Source organism: Pleurodeles waltl, chromosome 6 (genome assembly GCF_031143425.1).
Source record: "Pleurodeles waltl isolate 20211129_DDA chromosome 6, aPleWal1.hap1.20221129, whole genome shotgun sequence".
Classification (NCBI taxonomy): Eukaryota; Metazoa; Chordata; class Amphibia; order Caudata; family Salamandridae; genus Pleurodeles; species Pleurodeles waltl.
In genome coordinates, this window is record NC_090445.1 from 137277334 (window position 1) to 137303021 (window position 25688).

Genomic DNA, 25688 nt, shown 5'->3' on the forward strand with positions numbered 1-25688 from the left:
AAAAAGAACAGCGTAATAGAAAACACCTCCAGCTCGCTTGCACGTCAACTTCACATTAATATACATGAGGTGATTTGCGAAATATAAAGACTTCTTAACAAGGAAACGTATACAATTTTGCCAGATTCATTTGTAAAAAAAAAATCACCAACAAATAACGCTTTTGTCTTCTAAGGAGCTAAAGAAACTACATTGTATTAATAATGTCCGTAGAAATCCCCAGAGAAAAATATTTTCAGTAAAACATACACTGTTGGCTAAGCAGAAAACAAGCCTTCATGTGCAGATTTCATGTCATTAAAGGTGTGCCCTTTTTATTAGTTATTTATCAGTGATATTTTAGAACTGGTCTGTAGTTCTGGATTTACTCTGTGGCTACAAGGCAGGCTCTATAAACACCACTTTGGCTCATCTGCAATGTGTAAAACTCTATTTGTTGGAAGTGCCTTAATGACAGGGTATGTCTCTCATGTGCCCTACATTGGTTGTGTGTCAACGTGTGTGTCAACGTGTAGTAAGACCTGAGTTGTGCTCTCACCAGTGTTTTGCTGCGGTGTCTTGGCTTGCACTGGAATGAAAAGGAGAAAGATAGGATGCTCAAACATCAGATCTGTGTGGTGTACCTTATGTGGACGGGATTTTGGTTTGTGTTTTACATGTAAAGCACAGACTGCTCGTACTCTGCCACAGCAAACACGTAGCAGCATGTATGCACAGGTAGAAGAGTGTGACAATACATGGAGTCATGCATGTAGATACCCAGCATCTTTTTGATGTTCTGGCTCATACATTTTATACATTTTATAACCATTAAGGGGCTTATTTACAAGACTCTAGCACCACCGGAGCATCACTTTCAGCAACGGTCCGGTGGCGCAGTGCCCATTTCCACATTTACAAGGCAGAGATAAGCCACTTTGCGTGGCTTAATGCCACTGTGTAAATATGGCCCCACCCGACGCAGCAGATGGGCGTGCAATGGGTGTTGCTATGGGTGTTTCCACACAATATCCATTGCTTTTGACACTGCCCCAGATTTACGTACTGTTGTAAGCATTGGGGTGGTGTTAGCATTGCACAACAAGGAGAAATACTTTTATTTCTCCTTGTTTTTGCTTTATCTATGCAGTGTACACAGAAAAACCAAAACGCCATTAATGATTGTTTATGTGCAGGAAGGTGTCCCTTCCTGCACATTAACAATCGTTCCCTGCAATGCAGGCACCCTTGCACGAGGGTGTACAGGTGCCTTCATTGGCGCTAGGCAGCTAATTTTAGTGCCTTGTAGATACAGCGCATTTCTGCCCTTTCCCGGTGGCAGAGGGTGGCGCAGCAGGACACTTGCTGCGCCGCCCCCTGCGCCACGGGGGCTTGCAAAGCGCATAAATATGAATCTGAGGAAAATTGTCCAGAGGCAAAGGGTGTTATTTTGAAGCTTACAGTCTTCCATCAACTATAATATATGCTCTGTTTAGTCCACTCAGGAGTAATTCATAGAAATGGGCACTGTACGGTAAGCCATGTAATCTGCTCTGAGGGGTTCATCCAGGAGCGACAGAGAAGCAATATTTATACAACAGCCCATAGTATATGTTTTAAGGTGTCTAGCCAGGAGCAGCAGAGGAGCAACCCCTAGGAAAGAGTTTTATATGCCAAGTCATATTATATACTCTGAAGAGTCTAGCTAGGAATGGGTGGGAGCAAATCATAAGAACTGGCTACTTTATGGAGTCCTCTCAGGAATGGCAGAGGTGCAGCCATTATATAAGACCTCGGCACCCCGATCTCTAACCTCAGCTCTCTCGACCCCTCTCTGTGCACACCATTAGCACGATCTTCACTCGGGCAGCGTTAACCATTCAAGCCACCTCAGCCATCATGCCATCCTTTCACTCCGGGCCACCCACCAACCCATGCCCCCACCACTTGTTCAAGCTCTGAACCAAATTCTTCAGCATTAAATTTACCAGCATCCTCAACACCTCCATCACCTCTGCAGTTTTTCAGGATGAATGGAAACGTGGAAATCAAACCCCTACTGAAAAACCTTCCGCTGACCCCAACAAACTCAAGAATTACTGACATATCTCTTACTCCCCTACTCATCCAAAGTACTCTAGAAGGCCATCTATCAGCAGCTCACCAGCTACCTGGAAGAAAACAACTTACTGGACACCTCTGAATCAGGTTTTCGCTCCAACCACAGCACCAAGACCGCACTCATCGCACCCACTGATGACATCAGAGCACTCCTAAACCGTGGAGAAACCACTGCCCTGATCCTCCTTGACCTATTAGCCGTGTTCGACACCGTCTGCTACCACACCCTCATCAACTGACTCCAAATACAAGACAACGCCATCAGATGGATTGCCTCCTCCCTGACAGGAAGCACTCAGAGTGTCCGACTTCCCCCATTCACCTCAGCACCCAAGAGCATCATTTGCGGCATATCTCAAGGGTCATACCTCAGCCCCACTTTGTTCACTATCTACATGACCCCCCCCGGCCGATATCGTTAGATTCCACAAACTCTACATCATCTCCTATGCTGACGATACTCAAATGATCCTCTCACTTAATGAAGCCCCCTTCATCACCAGAACCAACTTCTGCAATGCCATGACCACCGTAGCTGACTGGATGAAGGCCAACTGTCTGAAGCTCAACTCTGACAAGATGGAAGTCCTGATCTTTGGGAAAAATACACCTCCATTTGGGACCATAGCTGGTGGCCAACCAAACTTGGACCCAGTCCCATGCCTACATACCACGCTCACAACCTTGGCATCATCCTCAACAGTACGATGACCATGAAGTGGCAGATCAACGCAGTTGCCTCCTTCTGTTTCTACACCCTTTGCATGCACTGCAGAATCTTCAGATGGAACCCAGCCAACACCAAACAAACCATCACCTAGGTCCTCGTCACCAGCTGCCTCGACTATGGCAACGCTCTCTTTGCTGACATATCCTTTCAAATCCTACAGACTCCAGACAAAACAGAACACCACGGCCAAACTCATCCTGGACCTTCCCAGGCGCACCCATATCACCCCCACCTCAGAAACCTCCACTGGCTCCCTGTCCAGAAAAGATGTAATTTCAAGCTCCTCATGCATGCCTACAAAGCCCTACACAATAAAGGACCGGACTACATAACCATCCTCTACACTTCCACCAACCCACCAGACATGTGCACTCTTCCTCTCTGGCCATCGCACACACACCAATAATCTGCACAGCTGCATCGGTGGCCGCTCTTTTTCCTACATAGCCGCCAAGGTCTGGAACAACCTACCCCTCCCACTCTGAACTGCACCCTCACAGGCAAACTTAAGGAAGTGACTCAAGACCTGGCTCTTCGACAGACACAAAGCACCTCAGCACCCAGATGTTTCCAGGGGTGACAGCGAAGCGCTCTACAAATGACTGATTGATTGGTAGTATGTGCTCAGGGGAGAGAACCCAGAAGAGGCAGATGAACAACTGTTACACACCCAACCATGTTGTTTGCTCTGAGGAGCCACTCATAACAGAAGAGGAGCAACCCATATGAAATGGACTTATATAACTATCCATAAAGCCCAGTTACAAGCGACATAGAGAAATCCATAAGAATGTGCATTTTACAACCAAACATGGTATTTGCCCTGAAGATTATATCCAGAAGTAGCAGGCAAGAAGCATTTATCCAACAATCCATGGTATTTGTTCAAACAAATCCTTTCATAAATGGAAGCCATCAGATTCAAGGGATGGGCACTGTATAACCAGCCATTGTTTGTGCTCTGAGGAGTCTACTCAAGAGTGGCAGGAAACTGCATTGGAATAAGCATTACACTAACAGCCATAGTGTATTGTTTATAGAGCTCGGCAAGCACAACAGAGAAGCATTCTGTTGAGGGATGCAACTTTCGACTGGATGGCGCTTACTGGGCCCACCTAACAATGCCATGCCACGTGTATAAAAGTAGGTTTTTTACTTGGTAATACACTTTATCTTGCCATGTGTCACTATGGTGGTTTAAACTGCAGCCCAACCAAGACACAGTGGCATTCCGTGGAGCCACACACAATAGTAGTGGGTAGTGGAAGTAGGCACGGCAGCCCATATATGACATTTAATTTCCATGTCACCGATGCATTTCCTACGCCTACCTATCATATCCTTACTGGCATGTTACATAAACCAATTTTATGTAACAAATTTCACAGTGCACATTTAGGAACAGAGCACATGCTGTTATACTAAATGACAGTCTCAAGGTACATGTCAGCAAAAATAAAGTCTATAAAAAAACGAAAGATCTGGTGAGCAATAAAAGAGGAACTGCACCATTAACCCTCCATGGTAACCAAAACACAATGGGGCATATTTATGAGCCCCTAATGCCATTCCAACGCCACATTAGTGTCATTTTAGTGACACTAATTTGGTGTTAGAGGGGCACAAATGCCGCGCCATTTTTACAAAATGGCGAAATGCTTGCATTGTGCCACTTTGTAACCCCTTGAGCCACATTAGACCTATGCCAAGCATAATGCATGCAAGGGGGTTTTCTGGCGCTAGGACGGGCCGAAAAAATGGTGCAAAGAAATCTATGAATTTCTTTGCGTCATTTTTATCTGCATTTTTAAAAAGCAGGTTTTAAAAAGAGGCTCCCGTTGTTTTCAGTGGGCCTCTGGGTGCTTTGCAGGATTAACGTCATAATTTTTTATGCTAATCCTGCAAAGCACCGGACTATCATCAAGAATTATGACCATAGTCACCCTGACTACCGCCAGGGTGGTATATGAATATGGCACACACATGGTGGCGTTAGGGGGCACTATGGGGTGCAAGAAAAGTGGTGTTGCACTAAGTACAGCATCACTTCACATAAATATGCCCCAATGTACTCAAGACAAGAAAAAATATTAACCCCTTAAACCACACTCCCTCCCCAGTGTGTCTGTCAGCCATTGGCCGACATTGGGAAGGGGTATAAACTAGGGATGAGCGTAACTCTGTAACTCAGAGTAGCGTAATCGCACAGAATTACCTAAACATCCAGCAAAATTATGATTGAAGTATGCCAGAAGAGTGATTCTACATTTTGGATTATTTCTTTGCTCTAGATATCCCCTTGTGTCCGAAATGGACGTGATGATGCATTTTGCACTAAGAAATAGCGTTAAATAGAATAGAGCACAAATAGTGAGCACAAGCAGCTGCTCATGCTTGCTAAATGTGCTCTTGGGGTTGACTTTACCTCTAACTTACAACCATTTAGCAATATTTTCTTAGCGCATAATGTACCCTTGAGTCCAAAATGGACGCAAGGGCGCATTATGAGCTAAGAAATAGCGCTAAATGCAGCAGAATACAAACTGCAAGCATGAGTGGGTGCTTGCTAAATGTACTCTGGCATGAGGTTTTTTCCCCAAAATTACTCCTAATTACATGAGGAGGAGTAATCGCATAATTATTGACAGTTCTGTGTCAAAGAGTAACACAGAATTACCAAAATTACTCCAATAACTCCGGCGTAATTGAAATTTCACCCAGGGCTAGAAAAAGGCCCCTCTGGTGTTTTGCACCAGAGGAGTGCTTTATTTTATTTTTACCTCGGGCTGTGTCCTTTTTTTTTACCTTCCTGTTATCACTATCAGCACTCTGGGCACGCTGACGTCATTACAATGAAGTGAAAGTAAACCAAGCTGATGGGCTCATTTTACTTTCACTGCATCAGTGTTTGGGGGCATATTACCCTGTGCACTGATTTTCTTGGGAGTAGTATCAATGGAAAAGGGAGACTCCCCCCTTTCCAATGGTATCTCTGCTCAGTGAATCCTTGCTTGGGGATTGCAACAGGAGAGTGATCCCCAAGCAGGGATCCATCCACTATGCACCAAGGATATGGGGGAGCTTCCCCTGGGCTTCAGAAATTTAGGTTTTTGTGCCTCTGCCTCCTGGGAGGCTGACGGGGTAATTGCCCTCAATCTGTCCCCAGGGGGACTGAGAGCCCACTAGAAACAAGGGAACATCATTTTTTAAATAAATCTTTAGAGGTGAGGCTGCCCACCAAAGCATCAATGTACTCACACTAAATAAATATTGCACCAGTCTTTCTGTCCCCCTGCAGGGTGGATGGGGGTAATTACCCTGAATCTGCCCACCTGAGGGGGGAAGAAAGCCTGCGAGACACCAGGGATCAAAAAAAGAAAATATGGGGGTAGGGGCTGCCCACCAAGGACTTGGCCATGTCCCCACCAAAAATAAATGCAGAGAGCCTTTCTGCCCTGCCTGGGAGGACAGGTGAGGTTGAGTATCCCCTTTATGCCTCCCTCACCCAGAAAGCAAAAAGCTCACTAGGCAACAGGGAAAATATATACACGGTTGGGGCTGCTACATAGACTGCAGTTGTGCAGTATTTGTATGGCGGGGCCACCCCCACAGCATGAGCCTGGGATCTCACCCACCCAGGGCCCAGCAGACTTTCTGCTCCTAGGTGGTTGGTAGGGCAGAAAGCTGACTAGACACTACGGATTTCAAAATGGTACCAAAAGAAGCAAAACAATGCAGAGGCCTACCCTCGCAACGAGCCATAACCTCTCCCTCTAGTGGCAATAGCTGCTTTTTGACATCCCTACCCTTGGGGAGCAGATAGGAGGCTTGCCCCAATTGAGGAGTTTGTCCCAAATCAGCCCACTAGGGGGGGGTGGAGGGGGGGGGTTAGAAAGCCCCTAGTCACCAGGGACTTTGCATTTGGGGCAAAAGAAAGGGATGCAGGCATTGCACTCTGGCATTGGCCATAGCCCTACTCCACAGGGACAAACCATTATTTCTGTCTTCTCCCCCGGGGCAGACAGAGGTTTTGCTCCCAATTTGCCCCACGAGGAGCAGAAAGCCTAATGGATGACAAGAATATATATTTTTTTCATAATATAATGGGGTGGGTCTGGCCCTTCCTGACATCAGGCCCCACTGTAACCCCTAAAGCCTCAACAGTCTTTTTGCTCCCCTACAGACTAAAACAGCCCATCTCAATGGCAAGTGAGAGGACATTTGATTCTTTTAGGTGTTTTTTTTACATGTGATCCAGTAGAATGTGGTTAAATCTCAATTTATTCCCACTTGTCATGGAGAATGGCCGCACTTTGTGGGCTCGGGTAGACCTGGAGAAAAATACCAGACCTAGACATTTTGGAAAAATTGACATTGAGGGGAATCCATGGTGGTATGCCTTGTGTGGCTACCATAATCCTTACCCATGCTCTGCATACCTCAAACTCTGCCTAAAATAAAGCATTTTCCATGCATTTCTGTCATGTAAACATCCAGAATACAAGATGATCCACAAAACTCATACTGCCCAGCATTCCCCCACTTGTTTTGAACAACCCCTCTTCTTTGGGTGGGTCTAGCATTCACTGCAGAAAAAGCCCCAAAACATAATGTGGAAACATCAACGTATCCTGTCAAAAATCTGACCTGATTTCGCAATGCAGTGGCTGTGTTCACTTGGCCCAGCTTGGCCTCTACCTAGAAAACCTACACAACCTACACATTTCTGAAAACTAGACACTCAGGTGAGTCCAGGGTGGTGTGCTTTGCATGGATTCTATCATGTTTTCTTACACACAATGCCATGCAAACCTCAAAGTTTACCTACAATCACAATTTTTCCTTGCATTTATGTGACATAATCTTCCAGAATCCACAGGGATCCACAAAATCCTGCAAATCAGCATTTCCCGACTTGTTCCAGTAAAAATCCTACCCCACATATGTGGCAGTACCTGGTGACCACAACAAGAACGGAACAAACCAGGGTCAACGGAAATCCAGCAGTGGAGCTCCCATTGACCTTGGTTTGATCCATTCCTGTCGTAGGCGCTATATCCAGTCACACAAGTGCAGCAGTATTTTTATCTGGACAAGTGGAATGTTGACTGGTAGGAATGTTGGGGATTTCTCCGGATTCCATAAGTTTCCATCACAGAATTGTAAGGAAAATGCTTGATTTTAGCCAAAGTATGAGGTTTGCAGTATTTTGTGAGTAAGAAAATCTTAAGGGATTCATGCAATGCATACCACTGCAGTATATTCTAGGAGTCTATTTTTCATAAATGTCTGTGGTTGGTAGGCTTCCAAGAGCAGTGGCCCAGCACAGCCCAGACACTGCCACTACCCATATTGCTACTCTCTTCATATAGACCTTTAGAGCCTTTTCTGCTGTTTTCTCTTGGCCTACCATCACAAGTGGGGTACTGTTGTTATTGGGAAATGTGTGGTAGCTCTGGATGGTATGAAATTTATGGATCCCCACAGACTCCGGAACTTTCCTGAAGAGAAATGTGAGGAAAAGGTGTGTTTTTAGTCACAGTTTGAGGTTTGCAAATATATCTGAATACGAAAACCTGTCGAGAAACATACAAGTTACCCAACTTTGGATTCCTCTATGTGTCTAGTTTTCAAACATGTACAGGGTTCCTAGGTATCCGTAGTGTTAGAAATGGGGGTTTTGGTTGGCAGTCAGGTTACACCCTGTCCAAGCAAGAACCCTCACTCTAGTCAGGGTAAGTCACACACAATCCAAATTATCCTGTGCCCACCCTCTGGTAGCTTGGCACTGAGCAGTCAGGCTTAACTTAGAAGGCAATGTGTAAAATATTTGTGCAATAAATCATACAATAACACAATATAGCACCACAAAAATACACCACACAGTGTTTAGAAAAATATATAATATTTATCTGGGTATTTGTAGGTCAAAACGATAAAAGATGCAATAAGAAATTGTAGAGCTATCACTGAAAAGTGATATGAAGTGTCTTAAGTCTTTAAAAAGCAAACAAAGTCTCTTTCAAGCACAAAGTAACTGGTTTGAAGTGGAAAATCTCTGCAAAGGGCTGCAGAGGAGGAGATGCGTGGAAAAATGGTGTGTGCGTCGGTTTAGCCCCTTCACACATGGACTTGTGTCGTTATTTTCCACGCGGGGAGATGTGCGTCGTTTTACGTGAAGAAAAATGGTGTGTGCGTCGGTTTCGCCCCTTCACACATGGACTTGCGTCGTTATTTTTCACTCGGGGAAGACGTGCGTTGTTTTCCGGCGCGCGGGCCGGTCTCCTCTGTGGTTCGCGGGATTCCCAGATGTCCCGGGGTCTGTGCGTGGATTCCTGGGCTTGTTGTCCAGCTGCGCGTCGTTCCAGTGGGCTGTGCGTGGAATTTTGTCCTTCATGGTGGGCGTTGCGTCGATTTCCTTTCTGGAAGTCGGGCGCCGTTGTCCAGGCGGGCCGTGCGTCGAAGTTCCGGTCGCACCGCAGGCGTCGCATCGATCTTTTCCTTGCGGGGTCGAGCGGCGTCTTTCCGGATCGGCGTGCAGTGAATTTTTCACCACGGAGCAAGCTGTGCGTCTAATTTTTCGGCGCACAAGGAGTCCAGTTGAAAGAAAGAAGTCTTTTTGGTCCTAAGACTTCAGGGAACAGGAGGCAAGCTCTATCCAAGCCCTTGGAGAGTACTTCTGCAGCAAGACAAGAGTTCAGCGAGGCAGCAGGCCAACAGCAAGGCAGCAGCCCTTTGTAGAAAGCAGTCAGGTGAGTCCTTTGAGCAGCCAGGCAGTTCTTCTTGGCAGGATGCAGGTTCTGGTTCAGGTTTCTTCTCCAGCAAGTGTCTGTGGTGGTAGGGCAGAGGCCCTGTTTTATACCCAAATGTGCCTTTGAAGTAGGGGAGACTTCAAAGAGTGGCTTAGAAGTGCACCAGGTCCCCTTTCAGTTCAATCCTGTCTGCCAGGGTCCCAGTAGGGGGTGTGGCAGTCCTTTGTGTCAGAGCAGGCCCTCCACCCTCCCAGCCCAGGAAGACCCATTCAAAATGCAGATGTATGCAAGTGAGGCTGAGTACCCTGCGTTTGGGGTGTGTCTGAGTGCATGCAGAAGGAGCTGTCAACTAAACCCAGCCAGACGTGGATTGTAAGGCACAGAAAGATTTAAGTGCAAAGAAATGCTCACTTTCTAAAAGTGGCATTTCTAGAATAGTAATATTAAATCCAACTTCACCAGTCAGCAGGATTTTGTATTACTATTCTGGCCATACTAAATATGACCTTCCTACTCCTTTCAAATCAGCAGCTACCACTTCAATAATGTATGAGGGCAGCCCCAATGTAAGCCTATGAAGGAAGCAGGCCTCACAGTAGTGTAAACACGAATTTGGGAGTTTTACACTACCAGGACATGTAACTACATAGGTGCATGTCCTGCCTTTTACCCACACAACACCCTGCTCCAGGGGTTACCTAGGGCACACTTTAGGGGTGGCTTATATGTAGAAAAAGGGGAGTTTTAGGCTTGGCAAGTACTTTTAAATGCCAAGTCGATGTGGCAGTGAAACTGCACACACTGGCCTTGCAATGGCAGGTCTGAGACAAGGTAAAGGGGCTACTAAAGTGGGTGGCACAACCAGTGCTGCAGGCCCACTAGTAGCATTTAATCTACAGACCCTGGTCACATACAGTGCACCTTACTAGGGACTTATAGGTAAATTAAATAGTCCAATTGGGTATGACCCAATGTTACCATGTTTAAAGGGAGAGAGCATATGCACTTTATCACTGGTTAGCAGTGGTAAAGTGCGCAGAGTCTAAAAACCAGCAAAAATGAGGTCAGAAAAAGAGAAGGAGGAAGGCAAAAAGTGTGGGGATAATTTCCAACACATAGGTATCCAAAATCCACAGCTACCCACAAAGGGTCAGTATACAGTGGGAAATATGCTAAGTCTATGTTGCATTTTGGACCCTTTCCTATGGCGGGCAGTAGGCCTACACACAAAAGAGGTACCATTTTTAGCAGGAGATTAGGGGGGATGCTGGGTGGTAGGAAAAGTGAGGCTCCCCACAGATTCCAGGTTTCCTCACAGAATTGTGAGGACATTTGTGGTTTTACTCAAGGTTTGAGATTTGCAAGGGCTTCTAGGTAGGAAATCCTTGGGTGAACAAAGAAAGTTACCCACCCTCGATTTCCCTAGGTGTAAAGCGTATAAGGATGTGTAGGTTTGCAAGGTTTCCCTAGGTTCTGATTAAGTTAGGGCCTAAAATCCACGGCTACCCACATTGCAAAACCTGGGGCAGTTTTGAGAGGGGAAAATGTGACTATGTTGTGTCTTGGGAACTTTCCTGTAGCGGGCACTATGCCTACTTACTGAAATGAGGTACCAGGTACCATTTTTATTGGCAGACTTGGAAGAATGCTAGGTAGGAGGAAATTGGTGGCTCCCCACAGATTCCAGACGTTTTCCTGGCGGAAACGTGATGAAAATGTGTGTTTTAGTCTGCTTGAGGTTTGGAAGGGTTTCTGGGTAAGATAACCTCAGGAGAGCCAAGCAAGTCACTCTACCCTGGATTCCCCTAGGTGTCTAGTTTATACAAATGTGCAGGTTTGCTATTTTCACCTAGGTGCCGGCTGAACTAGGGCCCAAAATTCACAGCTACTCACATTTCATAAAAGAGTCAGTTTTCAGTGGAAAAATGTGATGTATCCATATTGTGTTTTGGGCCCTTTCCTGTCACAGGCACTAGACTACCCACACAAGTGGGGTACCATTTTTAATTGGAAGACTTGGGGGAATGCTGGTTGGTAGTAAATTTGTGGTTCGGCTCTTTTCCTCACAGAAATGTGAGGAAAATTGTTGTTTTTATTCAAACTTTTAGTTTTGTAAAAGCTTTTCTGATGGGAGTCATGCAAGTCGCTCCACCAAGATTCCTGTTTCTGTCTAATTTTCAAAAATATACAGGTTTGCTAGGTTTCTCTAGGTGTCCGCTGAGCTAGAGCCCAAAATCAACGGCTACCTGCAATGCAAAGAATGTGTCCGTTTTCAGTGGATAAATGTGATGTGTCCATGTTGCATTTTGAGTCATTTCCTTTTGCGTGCACTAGGCCTACCCACACAAGTGAGGTACCATATTTATCGGGAGACAAGTGGGAACATATACTAGTAGAACATGTATTACCAATTGAACTTTGCTGCATTTGTGCCTTACGAATGTAAGCCAGCGTGAAGAAAGACGACATTTTGAAAAATGCCCTCTGAATCACGTGCTAGTATGGGTACCCAGAATATGAATTTGTCTAAACTCGCCACATAATGAAAAACCATTATAGGTTTTTGGCACTAGGTACTTCATGCTCTTCGACAACCAACAAACACCATATATACCCGGCAACTAGAACTGTCTAGTGGACGTAATGGCATTGTTTTTGTAAATCGGCGGTCCTAAAAAAAGATAACAGATGAAAACTTTGTCACATGGCCATTTTTTCCTATTCACTTTCAATATATCTTTCTTTCAAAAGTTAGTTTAGCTGAGAAAACCTTGCGGGATCTACACATATAATCCCTTGCTGAATTTAGAATTTTTTAGAACCCATGGGTTTCACAGTGGTTCCCACCACAAACTGGAAGGAAGTTGAAAACACTAAAAATGGGCTACCGCTTTGAAAATGCCAAAACTGTGGTAAAAAATAGGGCTTTTGTTTCTGCTTTGTATGTTCCTGATGACTTTAGCACAGCAAACCTTTAATCAATACAATTTTTTGAAAAAAACAGCAGATACTTTTTTGCAGAGCGATGCTTTCCTATTTTTCCCCCAAAAAACTCAAAATGTAGCTATATTTTGGCCATTTTGTCGGTCCCCTCCAGGGGAATCTACAAACCCTGAGCACCTTTGGAATTTGGATGATGGGAAAAAAATACACTATTTTAGCATGGATACCTAATTAGGAAAAAATGTTATGGAGCCCTAAATTCAAACTACTTCAAAAAGCCAAAAAAGGGCTCAGCAATGGGGGGGAAAGCCCTGACAGTTAATGGGTTAAGCAGGGTCCGCTGCCTCCCTTAAGTAGATTCAAAGAACAAAGAACAAAGCACTTTCAATTCAGACTAATAACAACAAAATCAGCAAATTTAGGGGTTTGGGGGAACCCATTTCACATTTTTTTACACCATTTCTTTAAGTGTACCATTAGAAGGCATTGTAAGATGCAGGACATTAGACCTTTAAAAGAGAAATAAAAAAGTTTGATATTTTTCGGTACTCAAGGGTTTTCTTCTTAGATAATTGCTATATTGCAAAGAGTGCCAGATGTGTTGCATGACCTTTTAAAAATAATCCACCAAACAATTTCTCTTCTACATTTCTTGTAGCGAAGAATACTGTCTGGGCAAAGATTGCACCTCATTAGTACAAGTTTAAGACTTGCACTTGGTGGTATGCGTTCACTACAAATCTTTATTTTATGATACAACAAATCCTAGGTATTAAGAAAACCTCTTTTATCTAAACCTGACCATTTTCTCTCCTGTCACGGTTGGGTCATCTCCAGGAAACATGGGCTCCAGTTCTTCCAGCTGGTGGGAGACAGGAAAGAAGCAGAGGTTAGTTTATGAGGGCTGGCCTGGCTGCGATTCCCCAGCATCTGGACGGTGGACCACCCTCTAAAGAATGACATGTGACAGACCGTGAACCAAATTGAGACAACCTGAGACACTGATTTGTGAATATACCATCTGCCAGACTTCTCATGTGTAAAAACAACAAGGTGATGGATGGAATTAATCTCAGTCACTGGCTATTGCACAGGGCCACATCCCAATCCATCATTTTTGTGTCCACCATGCATCTCAGTTTGGACCCAGCCATATGCAAATCAGTCGACCCTGCTCCTAATGGGAACAGTCTAGCCCAAATTGCCAGGCCAGGTCCTCCCTGAACTGGAACAAATGCAACCTAGCACTGGTTTTGCCCTAGTTAGGGCTCTTCAACCAGGGATAGTTTGGTTTCACTGGCACAGTGAGTCTGGGACCCATATCTGGGCATACCCGGTGTACTCAAGATGTCAAATGCAAAAAACAAGGTGATGAATGGAATGCTTGAATTAATCTCAGGTACTGGCAACTGCTCGGGGTCACATTCAAATTCATATTTTTTCCCCAATATGCCACCTCAGTTTGGACCCAGCCATATGTAAATCAGCCGTGGCAAGGCCCTCGACTGGATCTTCTCTTTCCTCTCCGGCAGAACCCAGAGAGTCCGCCTTCCGCCCTACCTGTCCGAATCCTCCAAAACCGTCTGTGGCATCCCTCAAGGATCCTTCCTCAGCCCAACTCTTTTCAACGTTTACATGGCTCCCCTCGCCAACATCGCAAGATCCCACCACATCAACATATTATCCTACGCAGACGACACCCAGCTGATCATCTCCCTCACTAAAGACCCCACTACAGCAAGAAACAACCTACACAAGGGATTTCACGCTATCGCCGACTGGATGAAATCAAGCCGCCTCATACTGAACACAGACAAAACAGAGGTTCTCATCCTCGGCAACAACCTCTCTGCCTGGAATGACTCCGGGTGGCCTTCATCCCTCGGAGCTGCCCCACCCCCACCACCCAAGTACGGAACCTGGGCATCATCCTGGACTCAGCACTCAGCATGACTCAGCAGGTGAACGCAGTCTCATCTTCCTGCTACAACACCCTCCACATGCTCTGCAGGATTTTCAAGTGGATTCCCATCCAAACCAGAAAAACAGTCACCCACGCCCTAGTCAGCAGCCGACTGGACTTCGACAACGCACGCTACGCAGGAACCTCGGCCAAACTGCAAAAAAAAATGCAACGCATCCAAAACGCCTCCACCCGACTTATCCTTAACGTCCCACGCCACAACCATATCTCAGCCCATCTCAGAGAACTACATTGGCTACTCGTATCGAAGAGGATCACCTTCAAACTACTCACCCATGCACACAAAGCCCTCCACAACACAGGTCCGGCGTATCTCAATGACAGACTCACCTTCCACACCCCGGCCTGCCAGCTTCGCTTTGCCAGCCTCACCCTGCCCTCCGTCCCCCGTATTCACCGCACCACTACCGGAGGAAGATCTTACTCTTACCTCGCCGCCAAGACCTGGAACTCCCTACCGCTCCAACTACGCCAGACCCAAGACCTCCTAGCCTTCAGAAAACGCCTCAAGACATGGCTTTTTGACAACTAACCCCCCCCCCCAGCTCCTTGAGACCCTAACGGGTGAGTAGCGCGCTTTATAAATGATTTGATTGATTGATTGATTGACCCTTTTCCTCATCTGAACAGACCAGCCCTAACCACCAGGCCAGGTCCTTCCTGAATCAGAACTCAAGGGCCACAGGCTCACTCCAGTTAGGACTCTTAATGATATGATCCCATGACTATACTCTACCCTGTCAGATCCCACAATCTGTGTCATTCACCCTTCAAGGGTACACATTACCATACTCCTCTTTAATAGCATCAGCTCTTCTCTTATGAATGCCACACTGGGTGGCATAAGCTGTTAACAGCACGCACCTGTGATTTCACCATGTCCTACCCATTCCACTTGACTATTGAGTCCAACATTTGTTGCTGCTAGCCGATATGATTAAGGGGGGCTAGTGGTGTACACATACCAGCAGCTTGCTCCAGCCAAAGGGTGTGCGCAGGAATGCACTTCTTTCTTCCTTTACGTACGCCAGGCTGCCCTCTTGGATCTCCAACTGGGCCTCCAGCATAGTTGTCCTGGATTCGAAGACCCAGGTGTACATCTGAAGAACAGAAACACAGGAGTTGGATGGGTGGCAAGTGAGGCACAATAACCAGCTCCTCATCTTCCTTGGCATCATCATGATTTTCCTCTTCATCTACTTCCCCTATCCTGGATAATAATCTTCATCATTATGTTCCTTCTCCTGATCAACTCCCCTATCACAGCTACTCCTTAAGTTAGAAGAAATACATATGCACTTCACCATCTGTCACGAGAAGTGACTGACAGTGCACCAGATCTATTGCCCTTTCGGAGGCATTAGACTTATTTTGGGGACATTTCCTCCTTCCCTACAGACCATTCTGCTTCTGGGATAGTTGGTAACTACACCCTGGCTATTGCTCTTCTCCTGCAAGGTCCAGGGATTAATTGATGCTGCCAGAGGAGAACTGCCTCATATGTTTCCCTGGCTGTGACAAATATTACCCTGTCCTTGCTACCTTTGAGCCACACTAGCATTACTTTAGCAGTGACTGCAGAAGTATTAAAGGTCTGTGGCGTCATGGTGCCATGGCAGCATTGTTCTGTCATCACGTTTTGTGATGCAAGCCAACATTGCCGAAACACGTAGATGAATCTGGCCAAACACTCCCCCTCCTTCTCCCCAACCTCTAATACTCTAAGAGTAGAAGCTTGGCCCTCATTTGTGACAGCTGTCCACAGTAGTTCTGAAAATACTTTATGACCAGGAATAATAGCTTCTACTTTTCAGTGAAATAGGGCCTTATTCCATTAAGCCACTGCACTGATAGGCAATAATAGACTTATTTTTTCTACTACTCATCCCCGAAGCACTGACTACTTTGCTACAGTGTTTTCCCTTTCAAGAGATTATGTATCTGATTCTCACCCTTTCATCTTTTTCAAGGTCTGCTCTGTTTCCTGGAGGGATGGTAGCATCTGAAAAACAAATTAAAAAACGTCCACATAGCAGTGAGATAAAATCGACCTAGATGCTATAGTAACAAACTCGTGCCAAGTGGTTGGATAACATAAATGAAAACAGAGTGGTATTCTCATAAAACAAAGGTGTCCGAAGTAGTTCATGTTGGCTGGACTCATGCCAGCTTTTCAGGGTAACTATGGACTACGTCATATTTTGGTCTAAAAGGATCTATTGTAAACTCATAATCAAATTTAGCAGTGACTGTCATAGACTATAATGCACTTGTAATATGGAGGACAGGACATCTGACATGTTTGTGAAGGAGTATATGGTCTTCCGAACTCTAATTAAGTCCCTTAGTTTTTTGCATTTGCTTAAATCCAAATCAATCTGCTCTCACAGGGGTGAAACAGCAGAGTTTTATTTTCTAGATTCAAAGTGAAACAAGGCAGGGTTGTGCCTATTCACCTTCTTTTGTCTGGATCTTACTTAAAACATCTTGCAGAGGCTTTGTGATAAAATGCCATCACCTCAGGAATCATTCACGATAAGCTTGAACATAAGAAATAATGAAAGAGGACCATATTCTGCTTCCTACCCACCCAACCCCTAACTGCTATGACCCAAGCCCTTAAGCTGGAATAAACCTGTTGGTTGATGACCTGGCTGTGAAATCACTAAACAAAAAGTCCAGGCATTGTCTACAGGTTGATTTAAACATAATTTCCCAATGGGTTATTGAATAGCGCAGATGAAAATCTGAAATAGTGCAGTCTCTTGATTTCAAGAATATTTCCAAATTATGTCTTGTTACCTTTGGTGCCAGCAGAGAATGCTGCCAAGTGCGATTAGAGTAGGGGAATTATCCATCCATTTTTGTGAAAGATGGTTAACATGATAAAAATAATTCTTTTGCCCATGCTGCTGTATATTATTCGCTTTTTGCCACTTATAATTGATAGGATTCATATTTCACAACTAGATAGATACATTACCCTCACATCCACTCAGCCATCATCATTAGAAGTGAGGGTTTTACCCTCCAAGTGACAGAAGCTATAGAGCAAAGGCTCATTCTCAAGGACGTGGCTGAACTTGGGAGACTTGTTGTGCCCTGTCGTGGCTTAACCAGTACCCCACAACGGTTTGGGGGAAGATTTCCCTGAATCTCTCAAGGTGGACTCTGTGCTGCCAAGCCCGGCAAGAAGAATGAATACTGCTTCAGAGAAGGCCACTCCTATTGGTCCCATAAATACAAAGATGGAGCCTGCTTTGAAAAGAGTTCATTTTGTTGCAGTGCTCAAAATGCGTTCTTGGACCTACTCTGTGTTCATGCCCCAATCAACTAGATGATCTATTGGAAAGCTCACAACAGTGGGCAAACTAGAGCTGTTTAACCAGCTGTCCAAGTACAGGTGTGCCTGAATCGCTCAAGAATGTAACAGGCCCACTACAGGGGGCCAGCAGCTTCATGATTAGCCTTGGGCGAACTTCAATTGAAAGGGCAGCTAGAGAATGGAAAATGACTCAATAGAGTTGAAAAATACAATGCTGGGGTGACTAAGACATTGCAACATTTGGAAAAGCCTTCCACCCTTAAATCCTGTTAATTATTTTTCCTTTTATATTGTGACCCATTGTGCATTTTAAACTGTGATGGGCTTGAAAAGCGTCCAGTTCTTTCCTATTTATGTGCCCAGTTGACTGTGATAATGTTTTTAGAGGGTCCTGTGAAGGTAGGGGAGGGAGGGGATGAGGGAAAACCATCTATAAAGGATTATACTTTTTTGGTATTGTGATTTTGAATGGCCTACAGTAAGACTAGTGATCCCTTCTGGATTCTTCCCTTGCTTCTTTAAAGTTCGGATGGGGCTCCTGTTGAACTTTTGAAAGAAGTATTGCTGAAGTTTTTGAAGCTCGGTGTTTTTTTGTTTTTGTTTGCAATTACTTACAAGAGACAATTGGGTGAAATTCTATGAAGGCAACCATTTTTAAGATTCCTATCAGAATCAAAGTGTTGAGGCGAGGCTGGCTTCTTCCTCGAAACATACGACTCTTTTCACGTTCCATTTATCTCAGAATATTGCCCTTCCTGCTCTGGAATCTAATTCTAGCCAGGTGGACTGCAGTCTCACTCTCATGATACCGGGAGAGAAGTAAAAATGTATTTTTCTTGTACAGTGTCTTTCATAAAGACCACGGCTTTATTTTTCCATTTGGTCTAGGAGATTTGTTCAGCTTTTGTTGGGTCCTATTCAGAAGCTATTGGTATTGCTCATCCTGTCCTGTTTCTAGTCTCTTCCTGTTCCCTGTTCTCTTTAAGGGTGGGCAACAAGCAGTATGGCTGGTTTGTGGGAAGAATGGAAGTGATCTCCCTGGCTGATATTTGCAAGGCTGCCACATGGAACACACCTTATACCTTTAGTTCACGTTATTATTTGGATGTTTCTGAAGCTCCAGTAGTGAAGGTTGTATTAAGTCTGGCAGCATCTCTTAATTCATGTTTAGTTGCTTGCTCTGTTGGAGAGATGCTTCTGTTCTTTGGACTTCATGTTGATTCACAAGTCTATTTCGATAAAGATGTGCTATGGATTGTAAGTATCCGATGCTTGCTACATCTTCATCTCTAATGACTGTGAGAATGATGAGTCGACATGGGTTGATGCCCAGATTTCTTACTGGCAATCTTCATTACACTGCATCCTGCTTTTCCTCATCTCAGTCCGGCCCACTGCTCTCCCTCCTGAGAGTGGCAGGTCCCCTGATTGTAGCGTATCCAGGGCTTTTTCAGGAAGTGGGGTGAACCCCTAGGGGTTTTGTGGCTAGTTAAGGGGTATGGCTAGGGTCTGACCTTATTGCGTGTTTTTAAATTTTGTTTCTTAGACTTCTGTCCCTTGTTGGGTAAATCGCTCATTTCTAAGGACTGAGATGGGGAAGAGTAGGACGCGGTGTAATAAACACTACTGGTAAGTAATCCAGGCATTACTTGTGGAGTTTCTACCGGGATTCAAAATTGTAAAAAAAATGCATTTCAAATATGTAAACACATGTTTACCAGTCACGGCCTTCTAAAATTCATATTTCATCATATAGGTGCAGCTGTCCAGAACATAAGGGAGAGCTGTTGTTATGAGGAAACACTGACAATTGCTTTGTAACTACTGTGATGCAACCAGTCTGACTTCTAGTGTTAAAGTCACTATCTAGCTTGTGATATACTTACTCGCTGTTATTTACACCTGTTATCAATGCTACCTTGGCACGGAAGGGTGAGGTTGACTGAGATAAGCAAATGCCGAGGACGCTGGCATTAATGTCTGTTGTTTATCTGCAGCCTAAGCTCAGCGAGGGGGTGAGGCATGGACATGTAGCAGTCAGAAAGGGGGCCGGTCTGTATGTGATTGGTGGCAATAGAGGACCCCTGCTTTTTGCCCACCAAATGACAAGCTGTTAATTGCACTTTGACCCATCATGCTTAGTGAGATGGGTGCCTACACACGTAGGCCAGATTTAGGAAGGCCTAGTGCCATTCCAACGGCACATTAGCATAATTTTTTACCCTTATGTGGCGTTGGAAGGCCAAAAATGATGTGCCATGTTTACAAAGTGGCACAATGCTTGTATTGCGCCACTTTGTAACCCCATGCGCCACATTGTGCCTGCACCAGGCATAATTTATGCAACGGGGAGTTCCAGCGTCAGGAGGGCAAAAAGATTTCGCATAGGAATCTAAGAAATTTTGTTGCATCATTTTTATCGGCATTTTTAACGCCTGCTTGGAGCAGGCGTTAAAGGGAGGCTCCCATTGTTTTCAATAGTCCTCGGGGTGCTTCGCAGGATTAGAGTCAACATTTTGACGCTAATCCTGCAAAGCGCGGGACTAGCGTAAAAAATTATGATGCTAGCACCCCAGGACTACCGCCATGGTGCACACATGGTGGCATTAGGGGGGCACTAAGGGGCGCAAGAAAAGTGGCGCTGCACTCATTGCATCACCACATTTCATAGATCTGCCCCATATTGCCGAAGAGCAGTCAGGCATTAACAGCTGTTAGTTGCCCGCCACCCTTACCCTTAGTTAAGGCCATAACAGCATGCATTAACTGCTGTTCAGACCGTGAGCAAGGCAATAATGCTTAGACAACATGGAACAGCATCAAGGTTTGCAAACAAATTACACCACTTGCTTATTCCTACCTGAGTTTGACGGTTCACTATGCATCACCTGCCAGAAAGAAAACATGAGACGAATTTAAAATAGTGACATGTTGTGGTAGTCACTGTTGCCTTCACCCCAAGGAGTTATAGGTATAAAGCTTACCGTCTCTTTGCAGTGTGGCCGGGGACGGACGGGGAGCACTCTCTGCAACCAAAACACAAGTTTAAAAAGTAACTAGGATATTCATTAAAGTACTGGCACAGAAAAGCAAATATAGTAAAACTACTTTTTGTGTTTATTTATTAATGTTTCATAGTACTAGCTGAGCCCTAAACTGCTTTAGAGGGCTTATACTGCTGTGACACTACAGATAGATGACAAGGGCGAGGGCCTAATGGCAACATCAGCTGGAGACGCTGTTTTTCCTGGCTGCTGGGTAGGGAGTGGTGCTTCTAGAGAACAGGAAGATGTGCAGTGGTCGCCTAGAAACAGTCAAGGTGGCGTGGACACGTAAATAGGTGGAATCACATTCCAGGATTTAGGAGTAATTACTACTTAGGAACGACCCCTACTCTTTTTAGGGTTGAGCCTGGGTCGCATGCGCTTGCGCATGTGTATCGCTTGCAAGATGCTTTAGTAGTTAGAAAAGGGCTCGGAGCCCCGTCCATGTCACGTCAATGTCTTTCATTGGTTCGTGGGCTTGCCTTTTAAAAATCTGCTTGCTTTCATTAGTGGAAGGCATGCATACGTCATGCCTTTTCTGGTGGTTAGCCCTCCTCCAGCGCAGCGACGAAGTACTGAAAACATACGAGGCTCGCTGTTTTCCGTCCGGTTTGTGGACTACTTTATATCTTTTTTCGCAGCGTGATCTCGCTTGGCAGAAGTCGAGCGCGTTGTATGATATCGACCCTGTTACATAGTTAATTGCACTTTTGCTGGTTACGTAGATAATTGCACTTTTGCCGATAGGTTTCAGTACGAGTGAACTGTAGCAGCTTTTTTTCCATTTAATGTGGCAAGAAAAATCCGTTTGGGAGTTTACAACTGCTAATAGCTCTAACTCGGAGAAATCCGAGATCCGTTGCATTGCAAATGCTTGTTAAATTTAGGGACCTTTACCAGACAAGGAGACCTACAAGAGAACAGCGAGGCATATAACAAAACTTCCCGCCATTACAAATGATTTTGTGATAGACACAAAGTTTTGAGAAACATATTTTATAGACCGGGAATTAGTGGTGTGTAGAATATAGGATTATATGTGGCGCTCTAAAAAACACAAAGATAAACACATCCACAAACCCTTCCCTCCTTTGCCTGACCTTCTGTTTCCTCCAAATTACTTTTTACCAGTCTGTCTGCTGTAAAACCCAATACTAAACAAATAATGACATATAGCCCAGTCTGGTCGGATGTCTACGTTTGATTGTGACTATAACGGTGCTGCTTTTAGATGGAAATTGTAGCAGCATTTGTTGACATTTTTGAAGTACATAACAGAACATTACACAATAATATAACCCAAAGCAGCACAGAACAATAAAATCATAATAAGGCATAGCACAACATTGCAGTAACAAAAAATACACAACACAACAACCTCAGTGCAATTCAACAGAAACACAAAGCAATGATGCAGAACAAAAACACAACAGCACAAAAAACAACAACACCGTAACACATCATCACAATAACAGAATGCAACACAACAAATAAGCACAAATATCACTGTCGCATATTTTAATCTTTACTAACCTGCTTTCATAATGGGGTGTAAAAAGTGTCTTAACCAAGCAGAGCCTTACTTACCTTACTCCCAAGGACAAACACATATCAAAATGTTTTGTGATCTGGCCCGAGCCTCCCGTTAACATATTCTTGGATTGAGCAGATAAACTGGGGCACAGCAGCGCCTTCTAGTGGCCATTTAGTGCGTGGCAAGGGCTAACAGCCACACATCCTAGAAATGTATCCTCACGGGGCGTTTGAGGAGCACACTCGAAGCTAGGTGTAAATTCAGGCTATGTGTAAAAGAAATGTGCCATTGAATGTTCTATTTCTGCGGGGAATCAAAAACATTATAGGGAATCTGTGACTACACGTTTGTTAAGTATAAATTAACATTAGTTTGTGTTAGAATTTTAGAGGGTCGCAGAAGGAAGGATGCGTATTCATAAAACATAATATCTTTCTCAGTTGGGTATCTCGCCTGTTACAAGTCTCGGTATTGTTACGACATACACTCACATCATGTGTGACACGCTCAACCAGTCCTGGCATTTTTGTCAATAGGACATTGCATTCTGGGACTTGTAGTTCCGCTTCTATCATTGACTAGAAGGGAAGCACGAAACGTGCTATTAGCGTAAAAGAAAGGATAATTTGACAGTGTGGCACATGGGACGGAGGCACTTTTCATGTATGCATCAGTAGCTGAATTAATGTTCTCGTAGCAATCTATGTCAGCGCTGAGGGGGGACATTCATAGTAACATCACAAAGCCTGCGAAGCGACCAAATCAGATGATCACAAAAGGCCGTCCCAGTCCGGCTACAGACAACCTACTTGTGCTCATGGGAGGACACCCAGTGCTTAATTTGTAAAAATAAAATAAAAAAAATCCAGGACCCTCATCAGAGGCTACGGTAGCTTGCGCCACACATTGATCCCTGAAGTGCTGCCAATGATAATGTTAACACGACTACTAACAATCACAATCTTACATGTGTGACTTTTCAGACTATTGCCGGCCCCTAAACTATGAGAATGGCTTGGGCGGTCTAGTCATTTTTAATGTAGATTGAATTAATTAACAGCTGTTATTGTGCTTATTTCTAAACTGGACAAGCACTGGTGTTGGCAATTAAGTGCCGGCACTGAGCGCCGGAAACCACCGGCTAACAGGTAGGAATGCTTTACTATTCCCTGTGCTGCTCTGGCTTTGATGCGTGCTCCTGGAATTTGCCAGAACACCATCAGGGTTGGAACGCGACACTATGTACTTTTAGGTGGTTAACATGTCATGTGATGTAATTTATGTAATGTCAATATCAATCCAGTGGTCATCTGATGTCAGTTCCTGTTTTGCCTTGGCTATGCACATTTTTTTTAAACCTCAAAATTCCTATCCCTTTGGATACAGAATATTGAACAACATGAAAAGCATTTCCCATCACACATCAGCATAAGAAATTACACCCGGGAGCTAGATCCCAGGCGCGTTCTCCCAACTGTTGCTGCACCCCACCTCCACAGTAGGAGCTTTCACCTGTACCCACTGCTGGTTCTCTGGCAGCCACCCACCCACACCCCACATGTAAATAATAACAATGTCTTCAACACTCACTCCTAGCACACACCGCACAAGCACCAACAACGGCTACATTCCCACCCTACACCACAGCAAACCGCACGTTAACACCCACTCGCATGCATGTGTTTCAACACACGAACACTCAGCAAACACACAGACATATATGGGACATCCTGTGCAGCAACGCACCTGACTTCGTCTTTATCACAGAGACCTGGCTCAACACCTTATCAGCACCTGACATCACTACGGCAAACCCAGCGGGCTACAAGATAGCTCAAAAGGACCACCTTCACAAGCCAGGAGGCACACTCACTATCATGTACAACGAATCCATCAAATGCACAACATCCACAGAGATGCTCCCCATTCATAGAACCCCTGTACTTCAAGCTGCAAATCTCAGAAAAATTCATTGTGAATGGAACCCTCACCTACCGACCACCCGGGCCATGAGTCACCTTTACCAGCCTCATCACTGACTTTGTCACTCTGCTCACTATTGACTCCATAGCCTACAAACGCCTTGGTGACCTCAACTTTCACCTGGAAGACCGAAATGACACCTGCTCCTTAGCACTCCTCGAAAGCTTTAGCAACATTGGACTCAACCAGCTCCCAACACACACTGCAGGATACACACTGGATCCCATCTTCACCATAAGTGACAGCATCATATACAACTCCACCACACAGCTCACATGGACCAACCAATCTATCATCCACTTCCAAATCAACACACCTCAAGACAATACCCCTTCCATGTTCAGCATTCCATGACACAGCTATGGCAAAATCACAGGAGCAGACTGGCACAGCACTATCAGCACTCATCAGCCTAGCCTCACAGACAACCTCAACAAGGATTTAAACAATTTAAAGAACTGGATCAAGAACTGCGTGGACTCCCTTACACCCATCAATCTCACCAAGCAAAGTAGATCAAACAAGAAGGGCAGCTTGTACACAGAAGACCTATGAGACATCAAATGACACTAGAAAGGAAATGGAGCTAGAAAGGAAATGGAGAACCAGCCACAACACCATCAACAGAACTACTTACAAGGCTGCACACAGAAACTATCCCCAGCAAATTAGAGACACCAAGAAAAAAGCATAAGTAGACCGTATCGAAGGACGCTCCAACAGCTGCATGGAGATCTTCTTGATTGTCAAGGATTTCCCCTCGCCTTCAGCCTCTGTCAACAACATTGCTGCCTCCCAACAACTCTGCGACAACCTATCCAACTTCTTCTACAGCAAAATCACAAACATCAACAGAAACTTTGGACACCAACCCAACCCCAGCGAACTGATTGCTAACCTACCTACCACTAACCAAGATGGCCACCTGACCAAATGGGCACCCCTCACCAGAAACAACGCAGTGGCAATCAAGCGGACAATCCTCCCAAGGCCCAGCATGCCCATCTACAACTTTGGAACATCACCAATCAGCAGCACTCTGACTCACATCATCAACACCTCCATCATGTCCGCCACTTTCCCGGACGAATGGAAACTTTCAGAAATCAACGCACTCCTCAAGAAGCCCACAGCCTACCTGAAGAAACTGAGCACCGCTTGGCCCATTTCCCTGCCGTCCTATCCAGCCAAACTGATTGAGAAGGCGATTAACAAGCAACTCACAATCCATCTCGAACGTCACCTTCTTCTAGACAACACACAATCAGGATTCAGAAAGAACCACAGCATCAA

General features: G+C 44.9%; 1 protein-coding gene across 2 annotated transcripts in view; it reads right to left on the bottom strand.

Moving 5' to 3' along the window:
* The window catches only part of LOC138299370 (collagen alpha-1(XV) chain-like), a 171336-nt gene that overhangs the window by 16162 nt on the left and 129486 nt on the right, over positions 1-25688 (bottom strand). For both annotated transcript variants that reach the window (XM_069237594.1, XM_069237593.1), the window contains exons 16-20: positions 20819-20860; positions 20695-20722; positions 16462-16511; positions 15475-15609; positions 13328-13387 (exon numbers count right to left, since the gene is read on the bottom strand). In XM_069237594.1, the coding sequence (XP_069093695.1) occupies positions 13328-13387; positions 15475-15609; positions 16462-16511; positions 20695-20722; positions 20819-20860 (315 nt within the window). The remainder of the gene's footprint in view (positions 1-13327; positions 13388-15474; positions 15610-16461; positions 16512-20694; positions 20723-20818; positions 20861-25688) is intronic.